The sequence below is a fragment of the Ruditapes philippinarum genome, unplaced genomic scaffold (genome assembly GCF_026571515.1).
Source record: "Ruditapes philippinarum isolate M1 unplaced genomic scaffold, ASM2657151v2 ctg146_1_1_1_1, whole genome shotgun sequence".
In the NCBI taxonomy this organism is placed as follows: domain Eukaryota; kingdom Metazoa; phylum Mollusca; class Bivalvia; order Venerida; family Veneridae; genus Ruditapes; species Ruditapes philippinarum.
In genome coordinates this window covers 20,546-44,179 of record NW_026856086.1, presented here as the reverse complement: position 1 = coordinate 44,179, position 23,634 = coordinate 20,546, and the positions used below count along the sequence as shown (strand labels likewise).

At 31.2% G+C, this 23,634-nt stretch overlaps 1 protein-coding gene across 1 annotated transcript; it reads left to right on the top strand.

Annotated features, from left to right (window-relative positions):
* The first annotated feature begins 487 nt into the window (after nucleotides 1–487).
* On the top strand, nucleotides 488–20,901 carry LOC132745364 (sushi, von Willebrand factor type A, EGF and pentraxin domain-containing protein 1-like). The gene is made up of 8 exons (XM_060734271.1): nucleotides 488–606; nucleotides 2,528–2,701; nucleotides 4,818–4,991; nucleotides 8,193–8,357; nucleotides 9,937–10,101; nucleotides 13,390–13,472; nucleotides 16,890–16,977; nucleotides 20,257–20,901. Exons 1-8 carry the CDS (start codon nucleotides 501–503, stop codon nucleotides 20,463–20,465), a joined length of 1,164 nt encoding a protein of 387 aa, XP_060590254.1. The 5' UTR covers nucleotides 488–500; the 3' UTR covers nucleotides 20,466–20,901.
* Nucleotides 20,902–23,634: the final 2,733 nt, after the last annotated feature.

Here is a 23,634-nt window from a genome sequence, read left to right as displayed (position 1 = left end):
TTGAAAGCATATCACACACTGATATACATTATTCAACAGAAGCGCGAAAATATGACTATTTAGAAAATATTGGTGTAGAAATATTCGCGCTAAACATAAATTCGCGTATCGAATGTCACCGCGAAGATCGCGAAAATTTGATGCCCGCAAATATTTCTACACATACAGTATCAAAGACACTCTTTTACATTTTTAACGAGAATTGACCAAATGATAAAGATAACAGCAGTATTTTACTGTTTATGTTTTTTTTTATTTAATTATTATGAAATGCATTCAAGCGAATGCAAAAGTAGTTTAAAGTTTAGATTGCAATATGTATAAAAGATTATCAATAAGATTCTCCGCACATATGAATAATGTCATTCTTTTTATGTGCTTTGCCTTGTGGCTGTTTAAAACGGCAGAAAATACATTTCAAAGAAATTATATCTACGGGAGCATTTTTTTCATCATTTTAGCAAGGAAACCCAATATTTGGATCAAAGAAAAGTAAAATTATGTTGCAAGGACTCACAGTTGCGTCATTAGATTCTTGTGCATCATCGTTCTATTCATATGCGTCGATTAAACCGCAAGTGAGCTGGATAAACACGGTCATTTTGGGTATTTATGACGATTTTTGTTATTGTGATTATGTTCATTATAGTGACGAATTTAAGATTTTCTTCTTTGTACTAAATAAAAGGAAGTTTTTACATAATTTTTCATGCACATTCTTTATGCGCCCGAGCAATTTCGACGTCAATTGTTATACAACTGGTTGTATGTTTGTCAGTCCGTCTGTTCTCAGACTGGCAATTTCGTGTCTCGTTATTTCTTTTTGAACCAATGAAAGGGGGTCACGTTAATATTATAAATTAAAGTTGTATTGTGTCAAACTAAGATGTTCAGATCATATATTATTTGCTTTATTGACCACTACATAACAGACATAAATCATGACTCTTATATAAGGAATGGCCTCACTCTTCTATTTTATGTTAACTAGTAAAGATATCATAAACTGTAATCTTCCATTGCTTTAAAAAGCCGAACGCTTTGATAGTGGCATATATCATTAATTTCTAGTCTTCCAGCACAAATTGAGCCGGATCTTAACAAGTCTACCGCAAAATCAAAAGTGATCATTATACTGACCAAGGCCAAGGACTTGTAAGTAAGTGAGTGAGAGGATCAATGGACATTGGGTTGTCGAGTTATTGGTTTGAAACCCTTTTTAGATACAAGGTCAATGTGATCTTGACTTTTGACCCCTTGATCAAAATAATTTGGGTCACCAACTGGCCAATACCAATTCACCTGTTGAGTCCAGGAACCATAGAGCAACGAGTTAATGGTCGAAAACAATTGAGAAACGATTGGGTAATTTATTTGAAAAGACATTTGCACTTTTGAAGTTTGAAGGCTAAGGGCCTATGGATTGTTCAGTTTTTGGAAGGAAACTGTTATTTCATACAAGGTTAATGCAAACTAGACCTTTGACCTCTTACTGTTCTTACTTCTCAATACACGGAAAAAATAATACAGTTAATGTGTTAAAAAACGAAAAGAAATTTTTAAAAGTGACATTCTTTTGAATAAAAAAATGTTTTCTCGCTTCTTCGGATCTGTTTCCCTATTTATTTAAGACAATTAGTAATGTATTTCTTATATCATACACAACTTATAAATACGCTGTTTGAATGTGTTAGCTTTTGTGTTTAGGAAAACCAATAAGAAATTGCGGCTCTGTTGAAAAAATAATCAATTTGAAAAAAGAATACCGTGAACATTAGCGTCCGCGACTGATCAATGCAATCCTTTCTTTTCAAAGAAGAACAAGCGAAAATATTTTACCATACCACTGGAAGTTTGGAAAATCTCATGTCTCATGTTTAATTTCTTTCAATATAAAATATAACAGCATGAAAGGTTTTTATCAGAGTAAATTTTTTTTTCATGAACTTACATTTGAACTGAAATGATAAAAAACTGCATGATGTTATTATCTTCAATTGTTTTCATCTGTCTTGTGGGAAATAAATGAGATATTTCGCAGTTGAGGTAGAAAAGAGCAAGAATGAAGCAAAAAATATAAAAAAGATTAAAAAAACAAACAAACAATACATATCTTCAAAGTGATAATTTTATTTCCATAACAAAACTATATATACTGTACCAAAAAAGAAATTTTTGCAAAGTATGTGCCAGTTTTTCTGGGGTACCAGTTAGACGTTCACACTTATATACATGTAGTAGCTTGTAAAACTCGTTTTGTTTGCAAAATCGGTCAGCTAATCTCCGTATAAAAGCCCGATATGTTTATTTAACGTACAAATCGAATTTCAAAAGGATTGAAAAACTGTACTAATATATCTACATACAAACTTGGAGAAAGTTTCTTTTTAGTTTCAATATATATTCCAGTCATGTCTGTGTCACAAAGATAACTTGGGTAAATTGCATTTCAGTGGTAGGCTTTCAGTAAGCTTATTCTTATATCGTTTATATTAAAATATTTTTAGATTTTAAAACAATTTTACAGATTGTGGCTCAGTCGAAAACATTCAAAATGGAAAGATGTCTCTTGACAAAAAATCAAAAACGTCCGTTGGAGCTACGGCGACTATTGTATGCGAACCTGGTTATCTAGCAAGTCGGCAGAAAATTGTCTGCCTAAAAACCGGTAAATGGCAAAAATCCATTTGCACAATAAAAGGTAAATTAAGTTGATATTTTTGGGTACATTTATGAACACTAAGAAATTAAATATATATTTGAAAGAACAACCACCCATCGGACAAGGAAATATGCTGTCACTTAGGTCGGTGATGTTCTGATGATATGTTTATGTAGTATCATACGTAGAGGTTGACATTTAGAGTTTTCTCTGTCTAGATTTCTATTAAAGTAACTAATACAATTATTCAGTGTAAATTTAATTGTGTTGCTTTTGCTCTAAATACGCACGATTTGTGTTCTTTAATAGTGTAATGTGTAATGATGTGCTACTAAAGGGTACAATAGGCACCTTAAAGGTGCTGTAACGTCTAAAATAAGAGTTATTTGTTAATAAAGACTCTATTTTAATTCAAATGTAATTTAATAAGGAATAAAATTAAATTTTGTTTTGATGGATAGTGATGTTTTAAGATAACTTTCATAGCTTACATTTATTGTATATTTCCCTTATATAGAGTTAAAGTCACATAAAAACATGAAAATTGAAACAAACTTCTTTCAAATCGTATGACATAAGGACATGTATAAGTGCATAAAAGTGATATATTGTATAGACCCACATCGTGTATACTTAATTGCTGGACTGCTTTTTTCACATGTTAAAAAGCATATTTAGGCAAATTCATAGATAAAGAACAGCAAACAATTCTAAGAAATTAAATTTGATTTGAAGTGTAAAAATATACATATATATCATCAGGAAAGGTGCAATTATTTATTTTATTGAGCTCCTTGTTTGTTTTTGTTTTCTCATTGATCTTTAAATTGTTTAAAGGTCCTTTCATATAATCATTTTATGGCCACATTCATGATCAAATTTTATACAGATATTACACAAAGTTCGCGAAAAGCAGCTTTAAAAGAGGGAGAGAAAAAGTACGAGTATAATGTGTTGAATGTGTCTATGTTTCTGACTAAAAGTTGATATTTTATTCATAAAACCTACTTTTCCTATAGGAAACATGGAGTTCTATCTCGAAACAGCAGAAGAGACCAGTAAGAGGACTGGCAGTGTCAAAAAGCCATAGATTACATTGCAATGTTCCCTTAAAATTAAATATGTATTCCCAGTGATCAAGGTTAAGTGATAAGAAATTTGATTAAGTTTCACAAAATGATAGATATCAATTAGAGGAAGTGCACTGTCAAAACCGATAAGTCTCCCTTTCTTAAATAGTCTCTCTATATTCTAGTATTGCTTGTCCAATGTTAACTTATATTTATCAAATTGAATAATATCTCATAGGAACTTCATTTTTTCTAAGACTGGAGACAGAAGGAAAAGTGTTAAAGAACTTTATCCCGATAAATTTTCTTAAATGATATAACAAGAATTTCAAAATAACATGTCAGACAGTGATACATGTTAAGTAAATGAAATTACAGAGTTAAAGAACCATAATTCTATCCCAGAAATAATTAACAATTGTGTTAAATGAATTTGAATAACATTGAATCACATTTCAAACAATTATAATGATTCGTTACAGGAAGTACAGTGTACACAGTCGTTATTTTGTCATCCCTTTAAAGTAAAGTAAATATCCCGCTTGGTTCTGTCTTTAAATGGAAGATAAGTGGCCCCAATGTTTAAGGACTAAGTCTTATAAAAAGATCTCCTGATTTGTTAACGAGACCGTTATCTATAACAAATAATTATATTACCTTTTAGTAAAAACATTCAATGACAAACATCAAAATAAATTTCACTGTTGATGTATACAATATTGAACAAACTGTGATTACTAACTTCTAAAAGAAAAGTGAATGAATAGAATAGATTGCGAACAACCTCAATTAGATCACAGTCGTACGGCATTAAAATCCGTTGTGTTATATTGGAAAAGGAGGCAACAATATATGAAAGCTTCTTATTGTAGTCAGCTTAACAAGTATTTTAGTAACACCTGTATTCCAGACTTGAAGTCACAAGGACTGTATCAGTGTCTGGTTGTTTATAAAGCAAAATTATTTTCCACAAAATTTCCTTGAAAGTCTTAGCATTTCTATCTATCTTGGAAAACAAATATTTTAGGATCAGTTTGATGGGCTATGAATGTTTTTATTTTAACCATATTTCTATACATTGTCAGACTGTGGTCCTATTAAAAAAATTGTAAGTGGACGAGTCATCCTTGACAAAACAAAAACGTCAACATATGGAGCAACAGCGACTGTAAAATGTAGCCCTGGTTATAGAGCCAACCAAGAAAAAATAGTTTGTTTGGACACCGGGAAATGGGAAACAGCAAGATGCAAAATCAAAGGTAATGTTTAGTTTTTATTAGATACAAAATTGTTACCAATATATTATATTAAAAATATAATAAAACTGTTTCCAAGCTAGTACACATACTTCTGTGGAGATTAATTGATAACTGCTTATTTCAATGGAAATATGGTCTGATTTTCTCTTTCTTATCTATATTTTGCTATGTTATTTACTAAGTACACACAACTATATGTAAGCTATGTTCGGCAGGTACGAGTCAAACAATTTTTACAATTAAAAATATAGATTATAAAAATACTTTTGCGAGTTATTACAACAAAATGATTGATTGCAAGATGTGGAAAATGTTTTATTGTTTAAAATAGGTTTTGAAGAAGATGAACATAATGTTCAGTTATGCCATCGCATAATGAATTATTTTTTTTCTAATCTTGGTCTCACATTTCATGACAGCATACTTATAGCCAAATAATTCTCACAAACTCTGAGTTTTTTCCATTTTTACGAGTCATTACGTAATTTCATGGTTATGAACATGAGTTACATTTCATCAGAGAAATAAATCAAGAGTTATATGATTAACATAAATCACCAGTATGTAAAAGTACGCCTGAAGCTTCTTAAAAATACATATTTAAAGAGCAAAATTGAATAAATGCAATTAATATCTTATTAATTTTAAAAAATCATCTATTAATATGTGAAGCAATACATTAAATATGTTGTATTACGGACGTTTAATGAAAATTCAATCAAAATGTATTTAACTGTTAGTGTATTCTCGATCAAAATTGAAGAAAATGTGATTACATTTTTATCGGTAAAGACTTGGATTAAATAGATTATGCACAATGGTAATTTGCATTATATCAGAACAATGTTTGGATCAACCACTTCTCTTGTCTGTCACAAAGGATTTGCTGGCAACGGGGCTATAAGCTGCCTTGACACTGGCATTTGGGAAACACCACCAAGATGTTTTATTTAAAGTCAGTTTCAATTTGTATCAATTTCAAACCTTTATATATTATCAATAAAAACTTTTGTCAAAACATTTGTAATGCATTTTATGTATATTTATAACTACAATGTAAGCCCCGACGGTAACAAATTATAAATCTATTATAGTTATGTATTAATGTATACATGATTTTAAAATATTTGTCATCGTGTTTCTTTTTTGTACATATTATTTTATTTCTTGTGTATCACCTTTTAATTGTTTTCATTCATTAATTGTCTTATTTTAGTATTGACATAATCAATATAGCTTTTCATAAATGTACCGTTAGGGCAACATTTAAGAATAAAAATCTGAAACAGGAAAATACAATTTTATGGTAGGAAACCCTTTCCGATTGATATTTATTCTGGTTCATGATGTTAAAGATGTAAAGTCACAGTGATCTGATAAAGTTATATGTTTACCATTATGTTTTTATTATTTAATTGACGCCCGAGTTTTTCACTAAAAACTCGTCGTTGTCTTTTAGCTGACAAGAGCACATTCGGCTCACATTTGTAGCTCAACAAAGAATCATAAAGTAATGTGTTTTACTGTGATTATTTACCGTTTGTCGTCTTATGTCAGTAAGTCTGCGCTTACATTTTGGTTTTTTATGTGGTTACGGTTATAATAAGACACAGCTGATTGTCCTTGTTTTCTTTGTTTAGTTAAAGTTTCATGTTTCTTATATAGCTTTTTTTTTGTTTCAAATAATTCAAGTATATGCTTTGTTATCCCCCGCCGATGGAATCGGGAGGGGGATATAGTTTTGGCGTTTCCGTCCGTCCGTCCATCCATCCGTCCCAATTTCGTTTCTGGAGTAGTTCTCTGAAACTACTGGCTGGAATTCAACAAAACTTTATGGGAATCATCAATATCAAGAGGAGATGTGCATATCGTCGGCTTGTTTCGGTCCGACCCTTTAACTCAGAGTTATGGCCCTGATTAGTTATGTAGTATGCATATAGAGTAAAAATCGTTTCCGGAGTAGTTCTCTGCAACTACTGGCTGGAATTAAACGAAACTTTATTGGAATCAACAATATCAAGAGGAGATGCGCATATTGTCGGCTTGTTCCGGTAACACACTTTAGCTAAGAGTTATTGCCCTTGCTTAGTTATGCAATATGCATATGGATAAAAATCGTTTCAGGAGTTGTTCTCTGCAACTTCTTACTGGAAATCAACAAAACTTTATAGGAATCATCAATATTAAGAGGAGATGCGCATATCGTCGGCTTGTTCCGGTCAGACCCTTTAACTCAGAGTTATGGCCCTTGATTAGTTATGTAGTATGCATACATATATAGAGTAAAAATCGTTTCCGCACTACTTCTCTGCAATTGCTGGCTGGAATTCAACGAAACTTTATGGGAACATTCAATACCAACAGGAGATTCGCATATCGTCGGTTTGTTCCGGTCAGACACCTTAACTCAGAGTTATGGCCCTTGATTAGTTATGCAGTATCCATATAGAAAAATATTTGTTTCCTCGATACTTCTCTGCTACTTAACTGGCTGGAATTCAATGAAACTTTATGGGATACTAAGAGGAGATGTGCATATCGTCGGTTTGTTCCGGTCAGATACTCATAACCCAGATTTATGGCTCTTGATTAGTTATGTAGTATGCATACATCTCATTGGCATTTCCAGATGTTTCTATTTAACACAAAGTTATGGCTCTGTTATTGCCCTGAATGTTTATCAAGTTCAAAGAATATTACTGTTTATGTCATGATTAATATATAAATAAAGCCTTATGTCTTCAGTTGTTGTGTTAATAATAACCAGCACTCGGCGGGGGATATAAATTCAACGAATTTGCTTGTTTAATTGGCACTATTGGCTGTCAAAGTTATATTAGAATTGTACATTTTTCGACCTTTTTGAGCCTTTGAGAGCTCTTTTTATACATTATGACGTGTTTATATTAAATTCAAATAAAAGAGTATCAAGCTATATCTCAATGTGTATTTGTTTAGATTTTTACGGGTTTTACATGAAATAAAATGTTCCGGAAACAAAATAATTAAAAGCCATTCTTTGTTAACTGCTCGATAATTTTATGCATACCCCGCTCGCTGATAATAAAATATACAGATAAATTCTTTCTGAGAAATTCCAAGGATTCTGGTAAATTGTTATGAAGAAGTTACAAATAACCCATTTTTTTCCGCTCATGATTTAAATTCTTAATGTAAATAATGAATTTATCCATTAACCAGATTGTGGGACTCCAAAAAACGTGACCAATGGAAATTTGCACTTTATCGGAACAAAGTTTGGATCAACCGCTTCTCTTGTCTGTGATAAAGGCTATGATGGAAACGGGACAATAAGCTGTCTTGACACTGGCAGTTGGGAAACACCACCAAGATGTTCTATAAAAGGTCAATTTCAATTTGTACCAATTCCCATCATTTTTAAATATAAAGAAGTTTTGTCAATACATTTGCTATGTATACATTTAACTAAAATGTAAGCCTGGACGTTTATGGATTAATGTAATATTATATATATAGAGGATATTCAAGTTTTTTCTATAAATACATGATTTATTTTCATCGAGTGGTATGAAAATAAATATTTCATGAGTGGTGGTAGCCACGAGTGAAATATGGTAATTTTCATGCCACAAGATGAAAATAAATCATGTATTTATAGAAAAAACTTGAATTTTCTGTTTATTATATACATTTTTCTCTTTTTTGACATTTAAATTTGAAAGACTTTACCTTAAATTTTGTGTACTGGCAGAATTAAAAAGAAAGTAGTCCGGCAAGACACCAGTGAAAATACGGAAAATATGTTTCACTGCAGTGAAAAATAGATTTTTACAGTGAAAATACGGAAAATTAAAATACGCATTTTATTTCATCAATACTTCTCAATATTTCATTTATAAGTATATAATAAATAACTGTATTGGTGATATAATAAAGCATATGTCACAGTATTACCTTACAGGTATTTTGCACACGTTTATCACCTTTATATTGTTTTCATTCATTACTTGTCTAATGTTATATATTGAAACATTATATTTATCTATTTAAAATTTTACCATGAGGAAAACGTAAAAGAATTAAAATATGTCCCATGAAGATACAACTTATTTGTAGAATAACGTAACCGAAAAGATATTGAATTTGTTTCATGACGTTTAAGTTTTAAGGTCACCGTGATCTGATAAAGATTTATGTTCTCTCAAAAATCGTTACAGTTATGTTAAATATAAATCAATAGAAGTCTTAAATTTACACTCAAATATAAAGAAATGGTCGTTGTATTTAGCTGACCAGAGCACATTCTACTCACTTTTGTATATCAACAAAGAACAACGATTTTCAAGTGATTTTTTTGTGATTTTACGTATACCGTTTGTCTTCCTATGTCAGTACGTCTGCCTTTACATTTTGGTTTTCATGTGATAATGGTTATAATAGAAGCAGTTGTTTATCATTTTTTCCTTCGTTTGATTTAAGTTTGATGCTTTTAAAATGGCTCTATGTGGTTGAAAATAACTCAGGTATAAGCCCTGTTTAATGGCATTTGTGAAATTGGAACATGGGCCGTTAAGATTATATTTAAAGTGTACATTTTTCGACGTTTTTGAACCATTTAGAGCTCTTTGTATACATTTTGACGTGTATCTTTTAAATTCAAGTAGAAGAATTTTAAGCTTTATCTGAAGTTGTATTCGTTAAAAAGGTAAAATTATGCCGTTTTCTTTTGAATACTTTAAAAATCAAAACAAGAAACAAAATATTTAGCAGCCAATTCTTTGTATATTGCTCGATGATTTCACGCATGCCCCGATCGCTGACAATAAAATATCCTGAAGGATTATTTCATTCTAAGGATTCTGGTAAATCGCCTACAATGAGGATGAATATAAACCATTTCCTGCTCATTTTCTATGTCTTGATCTTAATTCTAAATGTAAATAGTGAATTTAACGATTTTCAGACTGTGGGACTCCATTAAATGTGACCAATGGTAATTTGAACTATATCGGAACAACGTTTGGATCAACCGCTTCTCTTGCATGTGATAGAGGATATGACGGAAATGGGACAATAAGCTGTCTAGACACTGGTAGTTGGGAAACACCGCCAAACTGTTCTATTAAAGGTTAATTTTAATTTGTATCAATATCCATTTATTTAATTTTAAGAACTTTGTCAAATTTGAATACATTTGTTATGTATACTTTTAAAACAATGTAAGCCCGGACGTTAGTGGATTATAAATATGTTATGTGTTTATCTGCATAATAGATTTTAAAAAAGATCTGTCACAGTATTACCTTGTATATACACATAATATGGTCATTTTGTTAATGAGACTTTTGTATTGTTTGCATTCATTAATCGTCTTAAAATATTATTGAAAAAAAGTATTTATTTATTCAAAAATGCACCACTAGGACAACTTTAAAAAAATAAAATCTGGAACAGGAATAAACAACGTCATTGGTAGGCAAACGTGAACGATATAATATTGAATCTTTTTCATTACTTTAAAGTTGTTTTAAGGTCACTGTGATCTGATAAAGATATTTGTTCCTTCCCAAATTCTTACAATTATGTTAAATATTTATCACTCCAGATTTGAGTTTCCATTTAAAATATCCAAAATGATGGTCGTTTGTCATGTGATTAATTGTGATTATATACCGTTAGTCGTCCTATGTCAGTACGTCTATATTTACATTTTGGTTTTTATATGGTAATGGTTATTATTGAAACAGTTGATTATCATGGTGTCCTTTGTTTGATTTACGTCTGATGCTTCTAATATTGATTTCTGTGGTTGAAAATAACTCGGGTATATGCTTTGTTTACTTGGCATTTGGGAAACTGGAACATGGGTCGTTAAAATTATATTAAAATTGTACATTATTCGACGTTTTTGAATCATTGAGAGGTCTTTGTATACATTTTGACCCTGGCAGTTGGGAAACACCACCAAGATGTTCAATAAAGGTCAATTTCAATTTGTACCATTTTCATCTTTATAAAATATTAACACAGTTTTATCTAGTATGCATTTGTAATGTGTACTTTTAACTTCAATGCTAGCTCGGACGGTAATGAATAAAAGCTATATTATAATTATGTATTACTGTATGGGTGATTTAAGAAAAGATTTGTCACCCTATTACCTTTTATGTATTGTACACATTATCTGATTTTTTGTTTATCACCTTTATATTGTTTGCATTAGTTAATCGTCTTATATTTTTATTGAAAAAAATATTTATCTATTCAAAATGCACCGCTAGGACAACGTTTAAGAAATAATTCTGGAACAGGAATACACAACTTCATGGTAGGATAACGCTACCGATACAATATTGAATTTGTGTTTTGTGTATTGTCCTTGTTTGCTTCGTTTAGTAAAAGTTTGATGTTTCTAATATGGCTTTATTTGGTTGAAAATTACTCAGGTATATGCTTTGTTGATACTGGCATTTGTGATTCTAAAACATAGGCTGCTTAAAGTATATTACAATGTGTACATTTTTGTTCTTTTTAAACCATTCAGAGCTCTTTTGTAAACATTATGACGTGTATGTATAGAATACAAAAGAGTATAAAGCTATTTCTGATGGGGGCTTTGCTTAAAAACGATGAAATAATGCGACGTTCATATGAATACTATACAGATACAGAATAAAATGTTCCAGAAACAAAAATATTTAGAAGCTATTCTTTGTAAATTGGATGATGATTTCACGTATTTCCCATTCGCTGTCAATGAAGTTTGATGTTTCAAGTTAAAGTGGTTGAAAATAACTCAGGTATATGCTCTGTTGATTTTGGCATTTTGGAAACTGGAAAGGTATATCTAAAAGTATATTTAAATGTGTACATTATCCGTCCTTTTTGTGACGCCTACAAGAACTGGTACTTTGCATTTCTTATTTTTTGAGTAATTGCCCTTTGTTAATGTTCATACTTTATTTTTGTCATAACCATTTCTCGTTAAGTATGAAAGCTATGGACTTGAAACTTCATCGGATGATAAAAGTCATTAAGAAAAAGTGCAGTGCAAAAGAACTGGTACTCTGCATTTCTTATTATTTGAGTTATTGCCCTTCGTTAATTTTCATACTTTATCTTTGTCATCGCCATTTCTCCTGAAGTATAAAAGCTATGGACATAAAACTTTATAGGATGATAGATCTTATTTAGAAGAAGTGCAGTTCTTAGGAACTGGTACTCTGCATTTCTCATTTTTTGAGTCATTGCCCTTTATTAATTTTCAGACTTTATTTTTGTCCAAGCCATTTCTCATAAATTATAAAAGCTTTATTCTTGAAACTTCATAGGATGAAAGATCGTATTGATGAATTGCAATGTAAAGAAACTGATGCTCTTTATTTCTTATTTTTTTGAGTTATTGCCCTTTGTTAATTTTCAAATTTCATTTTTGTCCTGGCCATTTCTCCTTAACTATATTGTTCACAAGGCGACACATCCGACTCGCAGAGTTCAGGTTAAATCCTTCAGATACCTTTTGTTAACATTTTGACTTGTATAAATGTAATTCAAATTAAACGCAATAAGCTATATCTGAAGGTTCTTTTGACACACTGTTTGATCAAAGAACAGTTAAACCGGCAACGTTTTTAAAAAATCAAAATCTGGAACAGGAAAATACATCTTCATTATAGGATAAAGCTACAGATAAACATATTGATTTTCTTCCATGACGTTAAAGGTTGAAATTCACAGTGGTCTTAAAAAGATATTCTTTTCAACCAAATAACTTACAAATATGTAACATATTAATTAATCGAAAAAATAGAAATAAAGAATCCCCAAAGAACGCACAAAAAAAACACGACAAAATTGCTTCAGTCTCGGTTTTAAAGTCCCCTAAATAAAACCAGAATGGTTTCTAACGTAACTTTCAAATATTTTTATTAAGTTTCACACATTCTTATAGTTTGCAATTTTCAAATATTTAGCTATAATAAATTGCATTTATTGAATGATATATTCAAGTTGTGTTTGCACAATCGAAAGTCATCATTACTATGACGTTGAAAATTAAACCTATGTCCGTTAATTTTTATCTTGATGAATTTATTTTCAGTCTATATTTATAACCTATTAATGATAATTTTTTTTTATAAAGAATTGACAATTTTTTGTCCTTTATATAGTCTTAAAAAGTTAAGATGGTATCTGTAAATGTATTTCATGTACTACAATTTTTTCGCAGCGATGTAATGATTTTATTGATATGTGTTTTAAAATGATATAATAAGTATTTGATAATATGGTTGTAAAGACTCACGCCTAACTGCTCAAAATAAATGTATTTCACTTTGTTTTTCTTCACTTACTTTAATAATGCTTTCCTATTGTATTTTTTTATGTTATTTTGTTGAAATGTGTTTAATTTTAGAATGTCCTGAAGGATGGACCACTTTCGAAAAAAGTTGTTATCTGCTTGAAGCCAAGCATGAGAAAACATGGGAAAATGCCAAAGTAATATCATTTCTTTTATAAGCTCACCTGAGCTCGCGTCACATTTTTACTAAATAATCATTAAACTTTGTCAAAATTCTTGTTCCGATAATATTTGAGAGGAGTTTGAACATGGATTATCTCCGAAGGAAAACTATATCAAAGGACCGTAAAATAAAAAAGCCTTATTTCCATTCTAGTAGCTACTGGTCTGATCCAAATATCCTTGAAATTCGTCTGAAAATTTGTTTGGTGATTCCTAGGTCAAGTTTAAATGTCGCTTACCTGGGATCAGAAACTAGGTCACACTGCTCAAATATAGAAAAAAACTTGTTAACAATCTTGTGTCACATTTACAACGTTAAAAGTAGATATAATTTAACCGAAAATATTACTTTTATGGCTATATTTGACGTCCAGATTTTTAACATCTCTTATTGCGCATGTCATATTGATCGTTACTTAAATTTCTATTTACATCCTCAGAAAGAAGCGGCATTATATTGGACTATAAATGAAGAATGACGCATCATTATTTTCATAATAACCTCTTTATTTTATATTCAATCTCCAGGAAATATTATATTCTATATTCAAAATGACATCAGGATTCTATACAAAGGTTTATATTTCAGTATACCGAATTATTTCATTATAGTCTTATTTCATATTCTTTTCTAAGAAAGATTACATTTGAATTAAAAAAAAAAAACACAAACAAAAAACCGTAGAGCCGGCATTGTCGAGAATTTGTAAAGATGTATATACGTACGATATTGGAAAGATTTATCCATCTGTTAAATTATTACGATTTATAAAATCATAACGATTGATGCAAAAATACATTAAATAACGAAATGTTTTTTTTTCTTCTTCATTTTACAACATTTAAAAAAGAATAATTTTAACCTATTAGTAAATATAACTTTTATCGTGGATGTTTTCTGTTAGACACCACCATCTGTGTGACGTATCAAAACAAAATGGCTGAAGAGGTTATATTCAATAAAAGGGTCCAAAAATGACCAATGCGTATACAGTCCTGTCATTATGAAACATATCTTGCATTGTAATTGATTGACAGTGACGCATTTTGATTGGTTGATAATATAGTGATTTGACTGAATGACATGAGCGTCATTTGATTGTTTCCAAACATCGCATTCTAGGAAATGAAGCGTGACACATCACTCTGAAAGCACAGTTTATCAAGGAGGGGGAGGAAGGAGGAGAAGTGAGAAGGAGGAGGGAGGACGAGAAAGAAGGATGAGAAGGGATAAAGAGAAACAATGATGATGAGGAGGAATAAGGAAGATGAATTAGTTTGTCCGTTTGTTTAATTTTACGACTTTTTCCAACAGTATTTCAGTCATATAAGTTGGTAGTTTTCTTACCATCGTTCCTGGAGAGTTACACCAGTACTAGACTACCTTCCTCCGAGCTTAACTACCACTGTACCTCCCGGGGATCGAACCCACCACAGAGAGGTAACTGGATTAGAAGTCATCGACTCTAACCCCTCGACCACGGATGAGGAGGATTGAGGAGGAGGGTAAAGAAGAGAAGAGGAGGAAAGGGGGGAGGAGGGAAAGTTGAAAATGTGTTGAAAAGAAACGATTTTGGGGGAGAAAGGAGGCGGTCGGAGAAGGATGAGTAAGAGGTGGTTGTGAGGAGGAGTGTTGTGGAGAAGGAGGAGAAGAAGGGAGAAGGATGAAGAGGAGGGAGAAGGGAGGAATAGACTTATTTATCTCGTGGCCATGACTAAGTGACTTGTGGTTACGACATAGTATCTGGTGCCTACGACTAAAATATCTCGTGATCAGGACTAAATAACACGTGTCCAAGACAAAGTATCTCGTTTCTACGACTAATCTTTCTCGTGGCCACGACTTAGTTACTCGTTACCACGATATAGTATCTCGTGCGCAAGAGATCTATAGAGTCACACACATATCACCTTAATGCTACCGCATTAACTGCTTCATAAGTTTCATCATCTTTCTGTTTAAGAACAAGAACCTGACCCCAGTGTCATGCCCAACACTATGTTTATTTCCGGAAGAGAATAAAAAATGATGTCATTCTTATTATAAAACGATATTTTATTCTTCATACTGAGTCCATCGCGTACGCGCAGTGCTTGTTGTAAAACCGACACCTCTACTGCTTTGAAGGATAAAATGTGTTTGCTTTATTGAACATCTTTAGAAAGATATCGTTTTTAATACGTTCTTCAGATTATAAGAAACGGACAGTATTCTTTCATAATAACATATTTCGACTATAACATATTTTCAAGCAGTGCTGTAGATATAAAATAAGTTGGAAAAACTTGCATTCAGATCGTTATGAAACAACTTCCGTATCTGGCAAACAAATGTTATTCCGTATATTATTTCTTTTCGAACTTTAAACAAGAGGACCATGATTGTCCTGAAATCACTAACCTGAATATAAAAATTATCCACGACATGAAACAAGTTATATTTATACAGTAACTATAAACAAAAGCAGATATAAAATCTAAAACATTACTGATTGATATTGCTTAAGGAAAAAACAGTTACAAAGGGTGTGTACATGTAAAGAAAATCAATAAAATCATAGAGCGGGGCCAATTTTGATCCCAGGGCTTTGATTTGAAGAAACGTGGTAGAAACTCATTCGAAGATGAAGATTAAAAAGAAAATTTTAAGTTATCTATAAATACCTATAAGATAAATCAATGATCCCGGGGCGAGGCTAAAAATAGTGAACGTATTAAGAAAGTTGAGTTTCGTTACTTAACAACTGTACTTTTGTTTTTAAGTTATGCAGTATATGAAGCTACTTATAAACTACAAATCTTTAGTCAGTTTTATAAATCAACTCTATTATTATTTTGTTGAAAACTAAGGTGATTAAAGATCTCATAACAAATTCATTGCTGAGGCTATACATGATACGTACTTACAATTCCTGTAGCCCTTGAATCCCAATGCTGAACGTCGATTTCTGACAAACATTATGAACTAAAAAAGCAAAACAATTATAATAAAAACTTTTAAAAAGAAGCATATTTATGTTTAATATCATCAATAAAAACAATTATTTCAGTTTGATAAGGCATCGACATTGACATTTTTTCCCTCACTGTCACGATAACGAATTGGTTTTCAGCGAAATTAAACAAAAATAGTTTTATCTTTATCAAAAGAAAACTACAAGTATCAAATATATCTTTTTTATATCTAAATATTTCATACAGATGACACAAGTCCCTTAAATTTGAAGTTGCTTTGCTATATTTTTCTTTGCAAATACTCTCGTAGAAAATGATTTTATAGAGAGAGAAATAAAATAAATAACCTCACATCAAACGTCTGTACTTAAATACAATAGGGCACAGATGTGATTATTTAAAATCATTAATAAATGAAGTTGCTTTATCTTCTGCAGAATGACTGCGAATCAAAACAAGGACACCTTGTTGAAATCACCTCTCCCTCTGAAAACAAGTTTATTGGAGACTGGATCGGCTTTTATTGTAAGTTATAAATCATTATAACATAAACGCATTTAAAAGGGACCAGCTTTATAATTGTTTTTATTTGGTTGGAGTTTACTCCATAGCAACACAATTAAAACTAAACGGCGCCTTTCCTCAGTTGTTTTGCTCATTTTGTGTATTAAACTAATTACACATTCTTAAAAAGACTATAACTAACAATGTTTTGAACGTCAGATAGAAAACGTGTATGCGGAACCAGTTCCTGCACGAATGCATCTCACTGGAAAGAGCCCTTCGCTGTAATCGATAAGTTGTCATCAAACAAACTACACATGTACGTTCGAATTGATTTTGACGTTTAAATATAAAGGTTGCAAAAGAACGCTATCAAGTTATATTTTGGAAATTTTATTGCTCCATTAATAATCTTTAACTATTTGGCATTTTTTCAATAATGAAATCAGATCTCAAAGGACACATTCGAACGATTTGATTTTGATAATTTATGAAAAAACAATATCATTAAAGAACATTTTTTTAGAAACAGTCATATTTTCTAACACTTGCTTAAAACAATGACGTTATGCAGATCGAAGCTGCACAAGAGCAAGTTTTCAGGGCAAAGGTAGTGGAGAGTAAAACATCTCGTCTTAGATTTATAGTATTTTTATATTAATATGTGACAGCTACATTATATTTATTATGTTTTAGAAAATTTCATTCATATTATTAAAAAAGGAGTTTTGGGGATGGCCTTTGACTCGTTATGGAAATGTCAACGCGCCATGCACTTTTTATTAAGACAGACTTGACGACCTTAAAGGATACCTTTTCCTATCAACGAAAGACCTCTAAATTCACGTGTAATATAATGAACACTTTTATAAGGAAAAAATCAGTATAATTTACAATAAAGTGTATGATAAACATCGTTATGAATATTTGTATTTACTTCACTGACATAAACAATGTATACAATGTTAGAAATCTTTAGAGTAGAGCTATTGGTATATAAAGTATATGTTTTGGAAATCTTTTTTTTTTGACAAAGTAATTCATACGACTATACCCATAGCAGAGCTATTCTAGAAGTGTCTGTAAGAAGACACTTTTAGATAACCGTTACTTTCCTAGTGCGTTTAATACAGTTGAAATGTATGGTTTTCTGCTTTGGCCAGTTAAAGGACTCTTCTTGGTATGTTCTATTTCTTTCCTATAGTCTAGCCCCGCCTTTCTATACTTTTATAGATAAAGTAGCAAGATTTTACATTCTCGCAAGAAACATTTCGCGCCATTCAACGTTGAATTTGTCTCGTGCTTATATTTTCTCATACTTTCATTATCGTGCGAATCAAAAGGTAGAAATCTTGGCGATGATAAAACTTAATTTTTACATGTTTTTTGCCCGAACTTTAACCTATTTACAGTACTAGTGTCTAAAGTGAAAGTTCTTCGAAAGAGAATGTTAAAGCTCGCTACTTATACATGTATATTAACAAGAGCCAGTGCGCTCGACTGTTGTCAGTGCTTGATTGTAAATCAAGAGCCTGAATAATGTATTTTTTTTTAAATTTTAAAGAGCCATTGTTTTGTCAAAATTCATATTTACTATAGCTCTTCTACTTTTTGAATAGTCAAGCGTAAACAAGAGATTAAGTTACTCTTAAATCGTAACAGGGATATTTTAACTGCCTCAAACAGGACACCATAGAAACTGACTGAAAGTTGTAGTAATGAATGAAATCAATTGGATGGCCATTTCCAGGAACAAAGTCACTGTTGATTTTAGCATTGACAAAAAAAAAAAACAATAGTTCGTTGGATGATGCTCAAACTCTATCTTCTTTTTTTGGTATATCGTCTGACATTATAAAAAATCAGCAACATTTACATCCCACTCCAACTCACAAAAAAACTTCGGCCATATCCAGCTATACATTGTGTAAATCTAAGCTTGTAAATAAGAAAACTTACCAAATTTGGGGTCCTAAACGATATCCATTTATTCATTTAACATTGACGCATAATATGATCAGGGACGGTTTTAATGACATCAACGATGGTAGCAATTTAAATATTGTTTATCATGAATAAAAGTAAAGTAAGTGCGATTGAAATAAGTGCACGAGAATTCCGTGCGAATACAATTTTACCTACACCTTTCACTACCCTTAGCTTAAAGGCCATGCAAATATTTTCCATAGTTTTATATTATCAACGTGAACATACATTTAATTTAAATTAGATATAGTTATAATAAATGTGTTTATAAATTTATCTGTTCTTTTCACTTTAACCTCTTATAAGTCTGATACAGTTACAGTACTTGTATTTTCTTCGAAAGTGTCTTCTTACAGACGTGAAGAAGACAGTTCGCTAAGACAAACAATAACTTATCCTTGGCTTCGCCTCGGACAATTTGTTGTTTATCCTAGCAAACTGTCGTCTTACGTCTGTAAGAAGACACTTTCGACGAAAAACTCGTACTGTATCCATTACATAACAACAACAGTGTCAGCATACAATAAAAATATAGATATTAAAATGCCCTCGGGCCAAAATATAACCGTCACAAAACAATCACCTAAACAGTAACATGAAAGACGTGTTGTATTAAAATATATACCTTTCTAGAAAAGTCAAATTTATATTAATTTTGTATGCGATATGAAACATCTGAATTACATCTTTTCCCTCACATTAAAGATTGCTAGGGATATGGCAATATCTCATCCGTATAAGTTTATATAGATATTCTATATTTTATAAAATTAAGTTTATCTTCTTACATAGGCGAAGATATCTAAATGAACACACAGGTCCTTTCGACGAATGTCTTATATAAATAGTTTTAACAAAAAGATAAAGCATTATAGTATCTCTTATAATTTTGATGAATTATCTTAAAACGCAAACTGCGTATGCTACCGATAGACCTATGACTAACTGTACACATTAGCATGATGATCGGATATATAGCCAGATAGATCCCCTTGAAGAGAAATGCGTAAACAGGAATGGGAGTCCTACCCTTTTATGGTTTGGAAGTCATTCCTTTTTTATTTTTCATAATTGTTCCACATTTAGCAGAAAAGTAAAGCTATTATCACAAACCTATTTTTTTAATCTTAAATGTCAGTCGGTGCCAAATAATGATCCGCTTTTTATGGCACTTTTTCTGTTCGACGGGGAGTTTTAACAGTCTGCAAATGGCTCTTGTTTCACATTTAAACATGGGACACAACGTTACTTTTGAACGTTTGGTATCTAAAGAAACAAAATTGTACATTGGGACTTTACAACATTATTTTTCAGACGTTTGGATGGGATTAAACGACATAAAATCAGAAGGTATATTTTTGTGGGAATATTCAGGAGCAACTGTTGACCTCTCCGAAGTAGGCACAAGCATTGGTTACAATGACAATGATCTGGATTGTATCTATATCGATGCATCGGCTGGAGCTTGGTTCGCAGATTCGTGTGAACGTACACTCAAATATATGTGCGAACTTTCACTCTAAGCATAAAATATTTAAGATGATTACTTTTTCAAGTGCTGAAATAACAATTTATTTAAAAAAGATATCCTGCAGCGTTACTTAACGTCTTATATTTTATAAATGTTAACGAACGCTGCCATTTTTTTCATTATTTGTGTATGTGTATCATATTTTATCGACAACTGATTTTTTTTGAGTAAATATAAACCGAACTCGATAGACGTTGATTATATTTCATTTCAAAATAGAATCATAAAGTGTCTTTAAATGATCTTTTCGGACATTGTTGTGCACCGTGATTCAGGGAATAAAATGTATTTCTTCTAGATCTCTTTCAGAAATATACAGGAACTTACCTGGGCAAAGAATTTTTAAATCCATGTACTTGTTACTTGTTTCTTGTTAGTTTTATTTTTTTTTCAAATTTAAAGGTTTCAAACAATTAAAAGAATCAAATAACGTTCTGACTGGTGTTTTTTATTTACATACCTTGCATGACATTTGAACTTTGGTACTTGGTATTGATGTAATAATCTAGGTGATCTATATGTTTGATAAAAAGAACTGTTTCTAAAAGGTCATGGTCATATTATTTAGTCAGAGTCCTTGTTGATGATACCAAGTAAATTGACAACATATGGCGCATTGTTTATATTAAACACACTTTAAGATTTTATGCTGTTACAAATTGTGAAGGTTTTATAAATTTCTTAAAGTTATTTTTTGAGCACAAGGTAAAGTTAAAATCTTATGAGCTGCCGATAATGCTACAAGTAGCCTTAAATAAAATAAGTGTGCATCCCAGAGGGATTGATTACGTCACGTTAACTATACCCAAGCTGTAAAGGTAACACAAACCATTTTTTATTGTTACATGATTACTTTACGGGAAAAAATGAATTCGAGCTTATGATTATGCAAATGTGAGTCCTCGATAAAACAACATTAGTTTTAGAATAAATGAACAAAGACCTGTGAATCCTTTACACGAGCCACATCAACATAAGTTATTAGAAACAGTTGCATATAAAAAATAACACAAGGTCTATACACAGCTGCCTTGATCATTAAATACAAGTAGAATACGACCCAAATAAAAACTTACATGAAATAGATAAATACAGAATCCCTAAACCACAATGCTTGTCAAAAGTTCCCCAAAACATAAAGTGTAATTTAGAAACAGTATCGCGGTAAATTTCATATTCAATTTGATAAAATAGTAATTGTTTCAAGGTGCTACTTCAAGATTCAGAAACATGATTCTAAGCCTAGATATTGAAAGTACGGATATCTCACATTTTGCTGCTTACTTAACATGGAACTCTTATACGTAAAGTACGGAGCGCTTTTTACTAATCTATGAAACCTTTGTTGATGGTTTCACAGCATTGTAAAGCACAAAGGAACCAATATGTTTTCATTATACATAAAATTATAAAACTAATAGAATTGAATCAGCTCATACGTCTGCAAAATATTGTACCGTAACGGACATTAAACATATGTCCATGGAATCGAAATTGTTTATTTTTCCAAGATCATTGGAAAGATTGTCCATCTATATTTAAATACATTAACGTATATATTACATTATGATATTTGATATTCGGAGTTCCTGAGGCATTTTCAAAACTATTCGATTCATATAACTCTTTTATATATAGATAAAATCTGATTTAGGCCATTTTAACGAGGTAAACCCGAATCCGTGAATGATACACGACAAAAGTAGTTTTGCAAATATCTATTGTAAATTGAATATGAAGAAAGTAAAGTTTTATCTGTTAGAGTTCTTTTAAATTTTGTCGAAACACTCAAGTCGCCGTCAGAACAGTAGTCATGTCATCCTTCTTACAAATGATCTAAAAAAAGTAATAACGTTTCCTTTTAAAAGACAAGGCTTGCCCAGTTGTGCCGTCATCCCATCCCGTTGAATATAATTTTAAAAAACGCTCCTAAATCAACTCTTTATGATAAAGAAATAATTATTAGAAAATGATAATAGATTGACCTTAAATACCAGGAAAAACAAGGTACCTATGTTTTTCCAGGTATAGAGGGTCAATTTATTATCATATATTTAATTATTTGTATATCATAAAGGGTTTATTTATAATTTTGTTTTCGAAAAGAAAAATGTTTCACTTTTAAAGGGGTAGGTAGGGTAACCCCAAGACTGGACGAGCACTGTGCCCATTCGTATCACCAGTTTAATGCATGCAAATTTGGACAAAAGAGTGACCAGAAGTCACCGATTATAATTGAAAAACGAATTCTTTTTTTTTTTTTTTTTTTTTATGCAAAATCGATTTGAAATATATTCTTTATTGTATAAAACTGATAAAGAAAATAATCAATCGCAAAAATACTTACATCGGCTCTCCCACGTGGAGAAAATAAAAGTATCTATCTATCATTCTGAATGGAAACAAGTGTGTACATTTCATTTTTCACGTTTTTTTCGCAGAAAGAGTCATTCGTTTTGGCAGTTGCTAATATCATTTAAATAGCAGCTTTATAGACAAGTAAATGCCCTGAAAGACTTCGTGACGTGGTACGAATTAATATGTATGTATCAACTATGATACACCTAAAATATCAATGTTACTTGTCTATTGATCACAAACAGATATACCGACAACACAATATGCGCTATCTGTAGACTAGCACGTGGTATTCATGGGGTATTTTATATCATCAATCACCAATACGTTATACTGTAGTTTTAACTCCACGTTAAAATTGCGTTTAAATATAAGATACAGTAGATCTAAATATAACTCGATCGCAGAAAAATGTGTCAGAGCTATGCAATTTTAACTTGTTCACACTAATTCTCTGTGTGATTTGGTCACGATCTTTTGGTAAGTAGGACCGTTATTTCGAGACGGAATACTACTATAGTAGCTATGCTATATTGTTTAAAACTAAAGAAGCCAAATATCAATCATATCAATCATAAAAGACACTAACTTTTGTGTCTTGGAAACGAAAATAAAACGGAATATTTTCGTTTATAATCTATTTCTTCCTTCTGCTTAGTAAACGTTTTAAATGGATAAATCAAGTAAAAATAGAAATCCTATTTATAGAAACAAACTGGGATTACCGAAGTAACTCAAAAATAGCTTAGATTTCCGTAATATTACTTCGTCTGATTTAGCAGTATGACGAAATCGTCCGAATT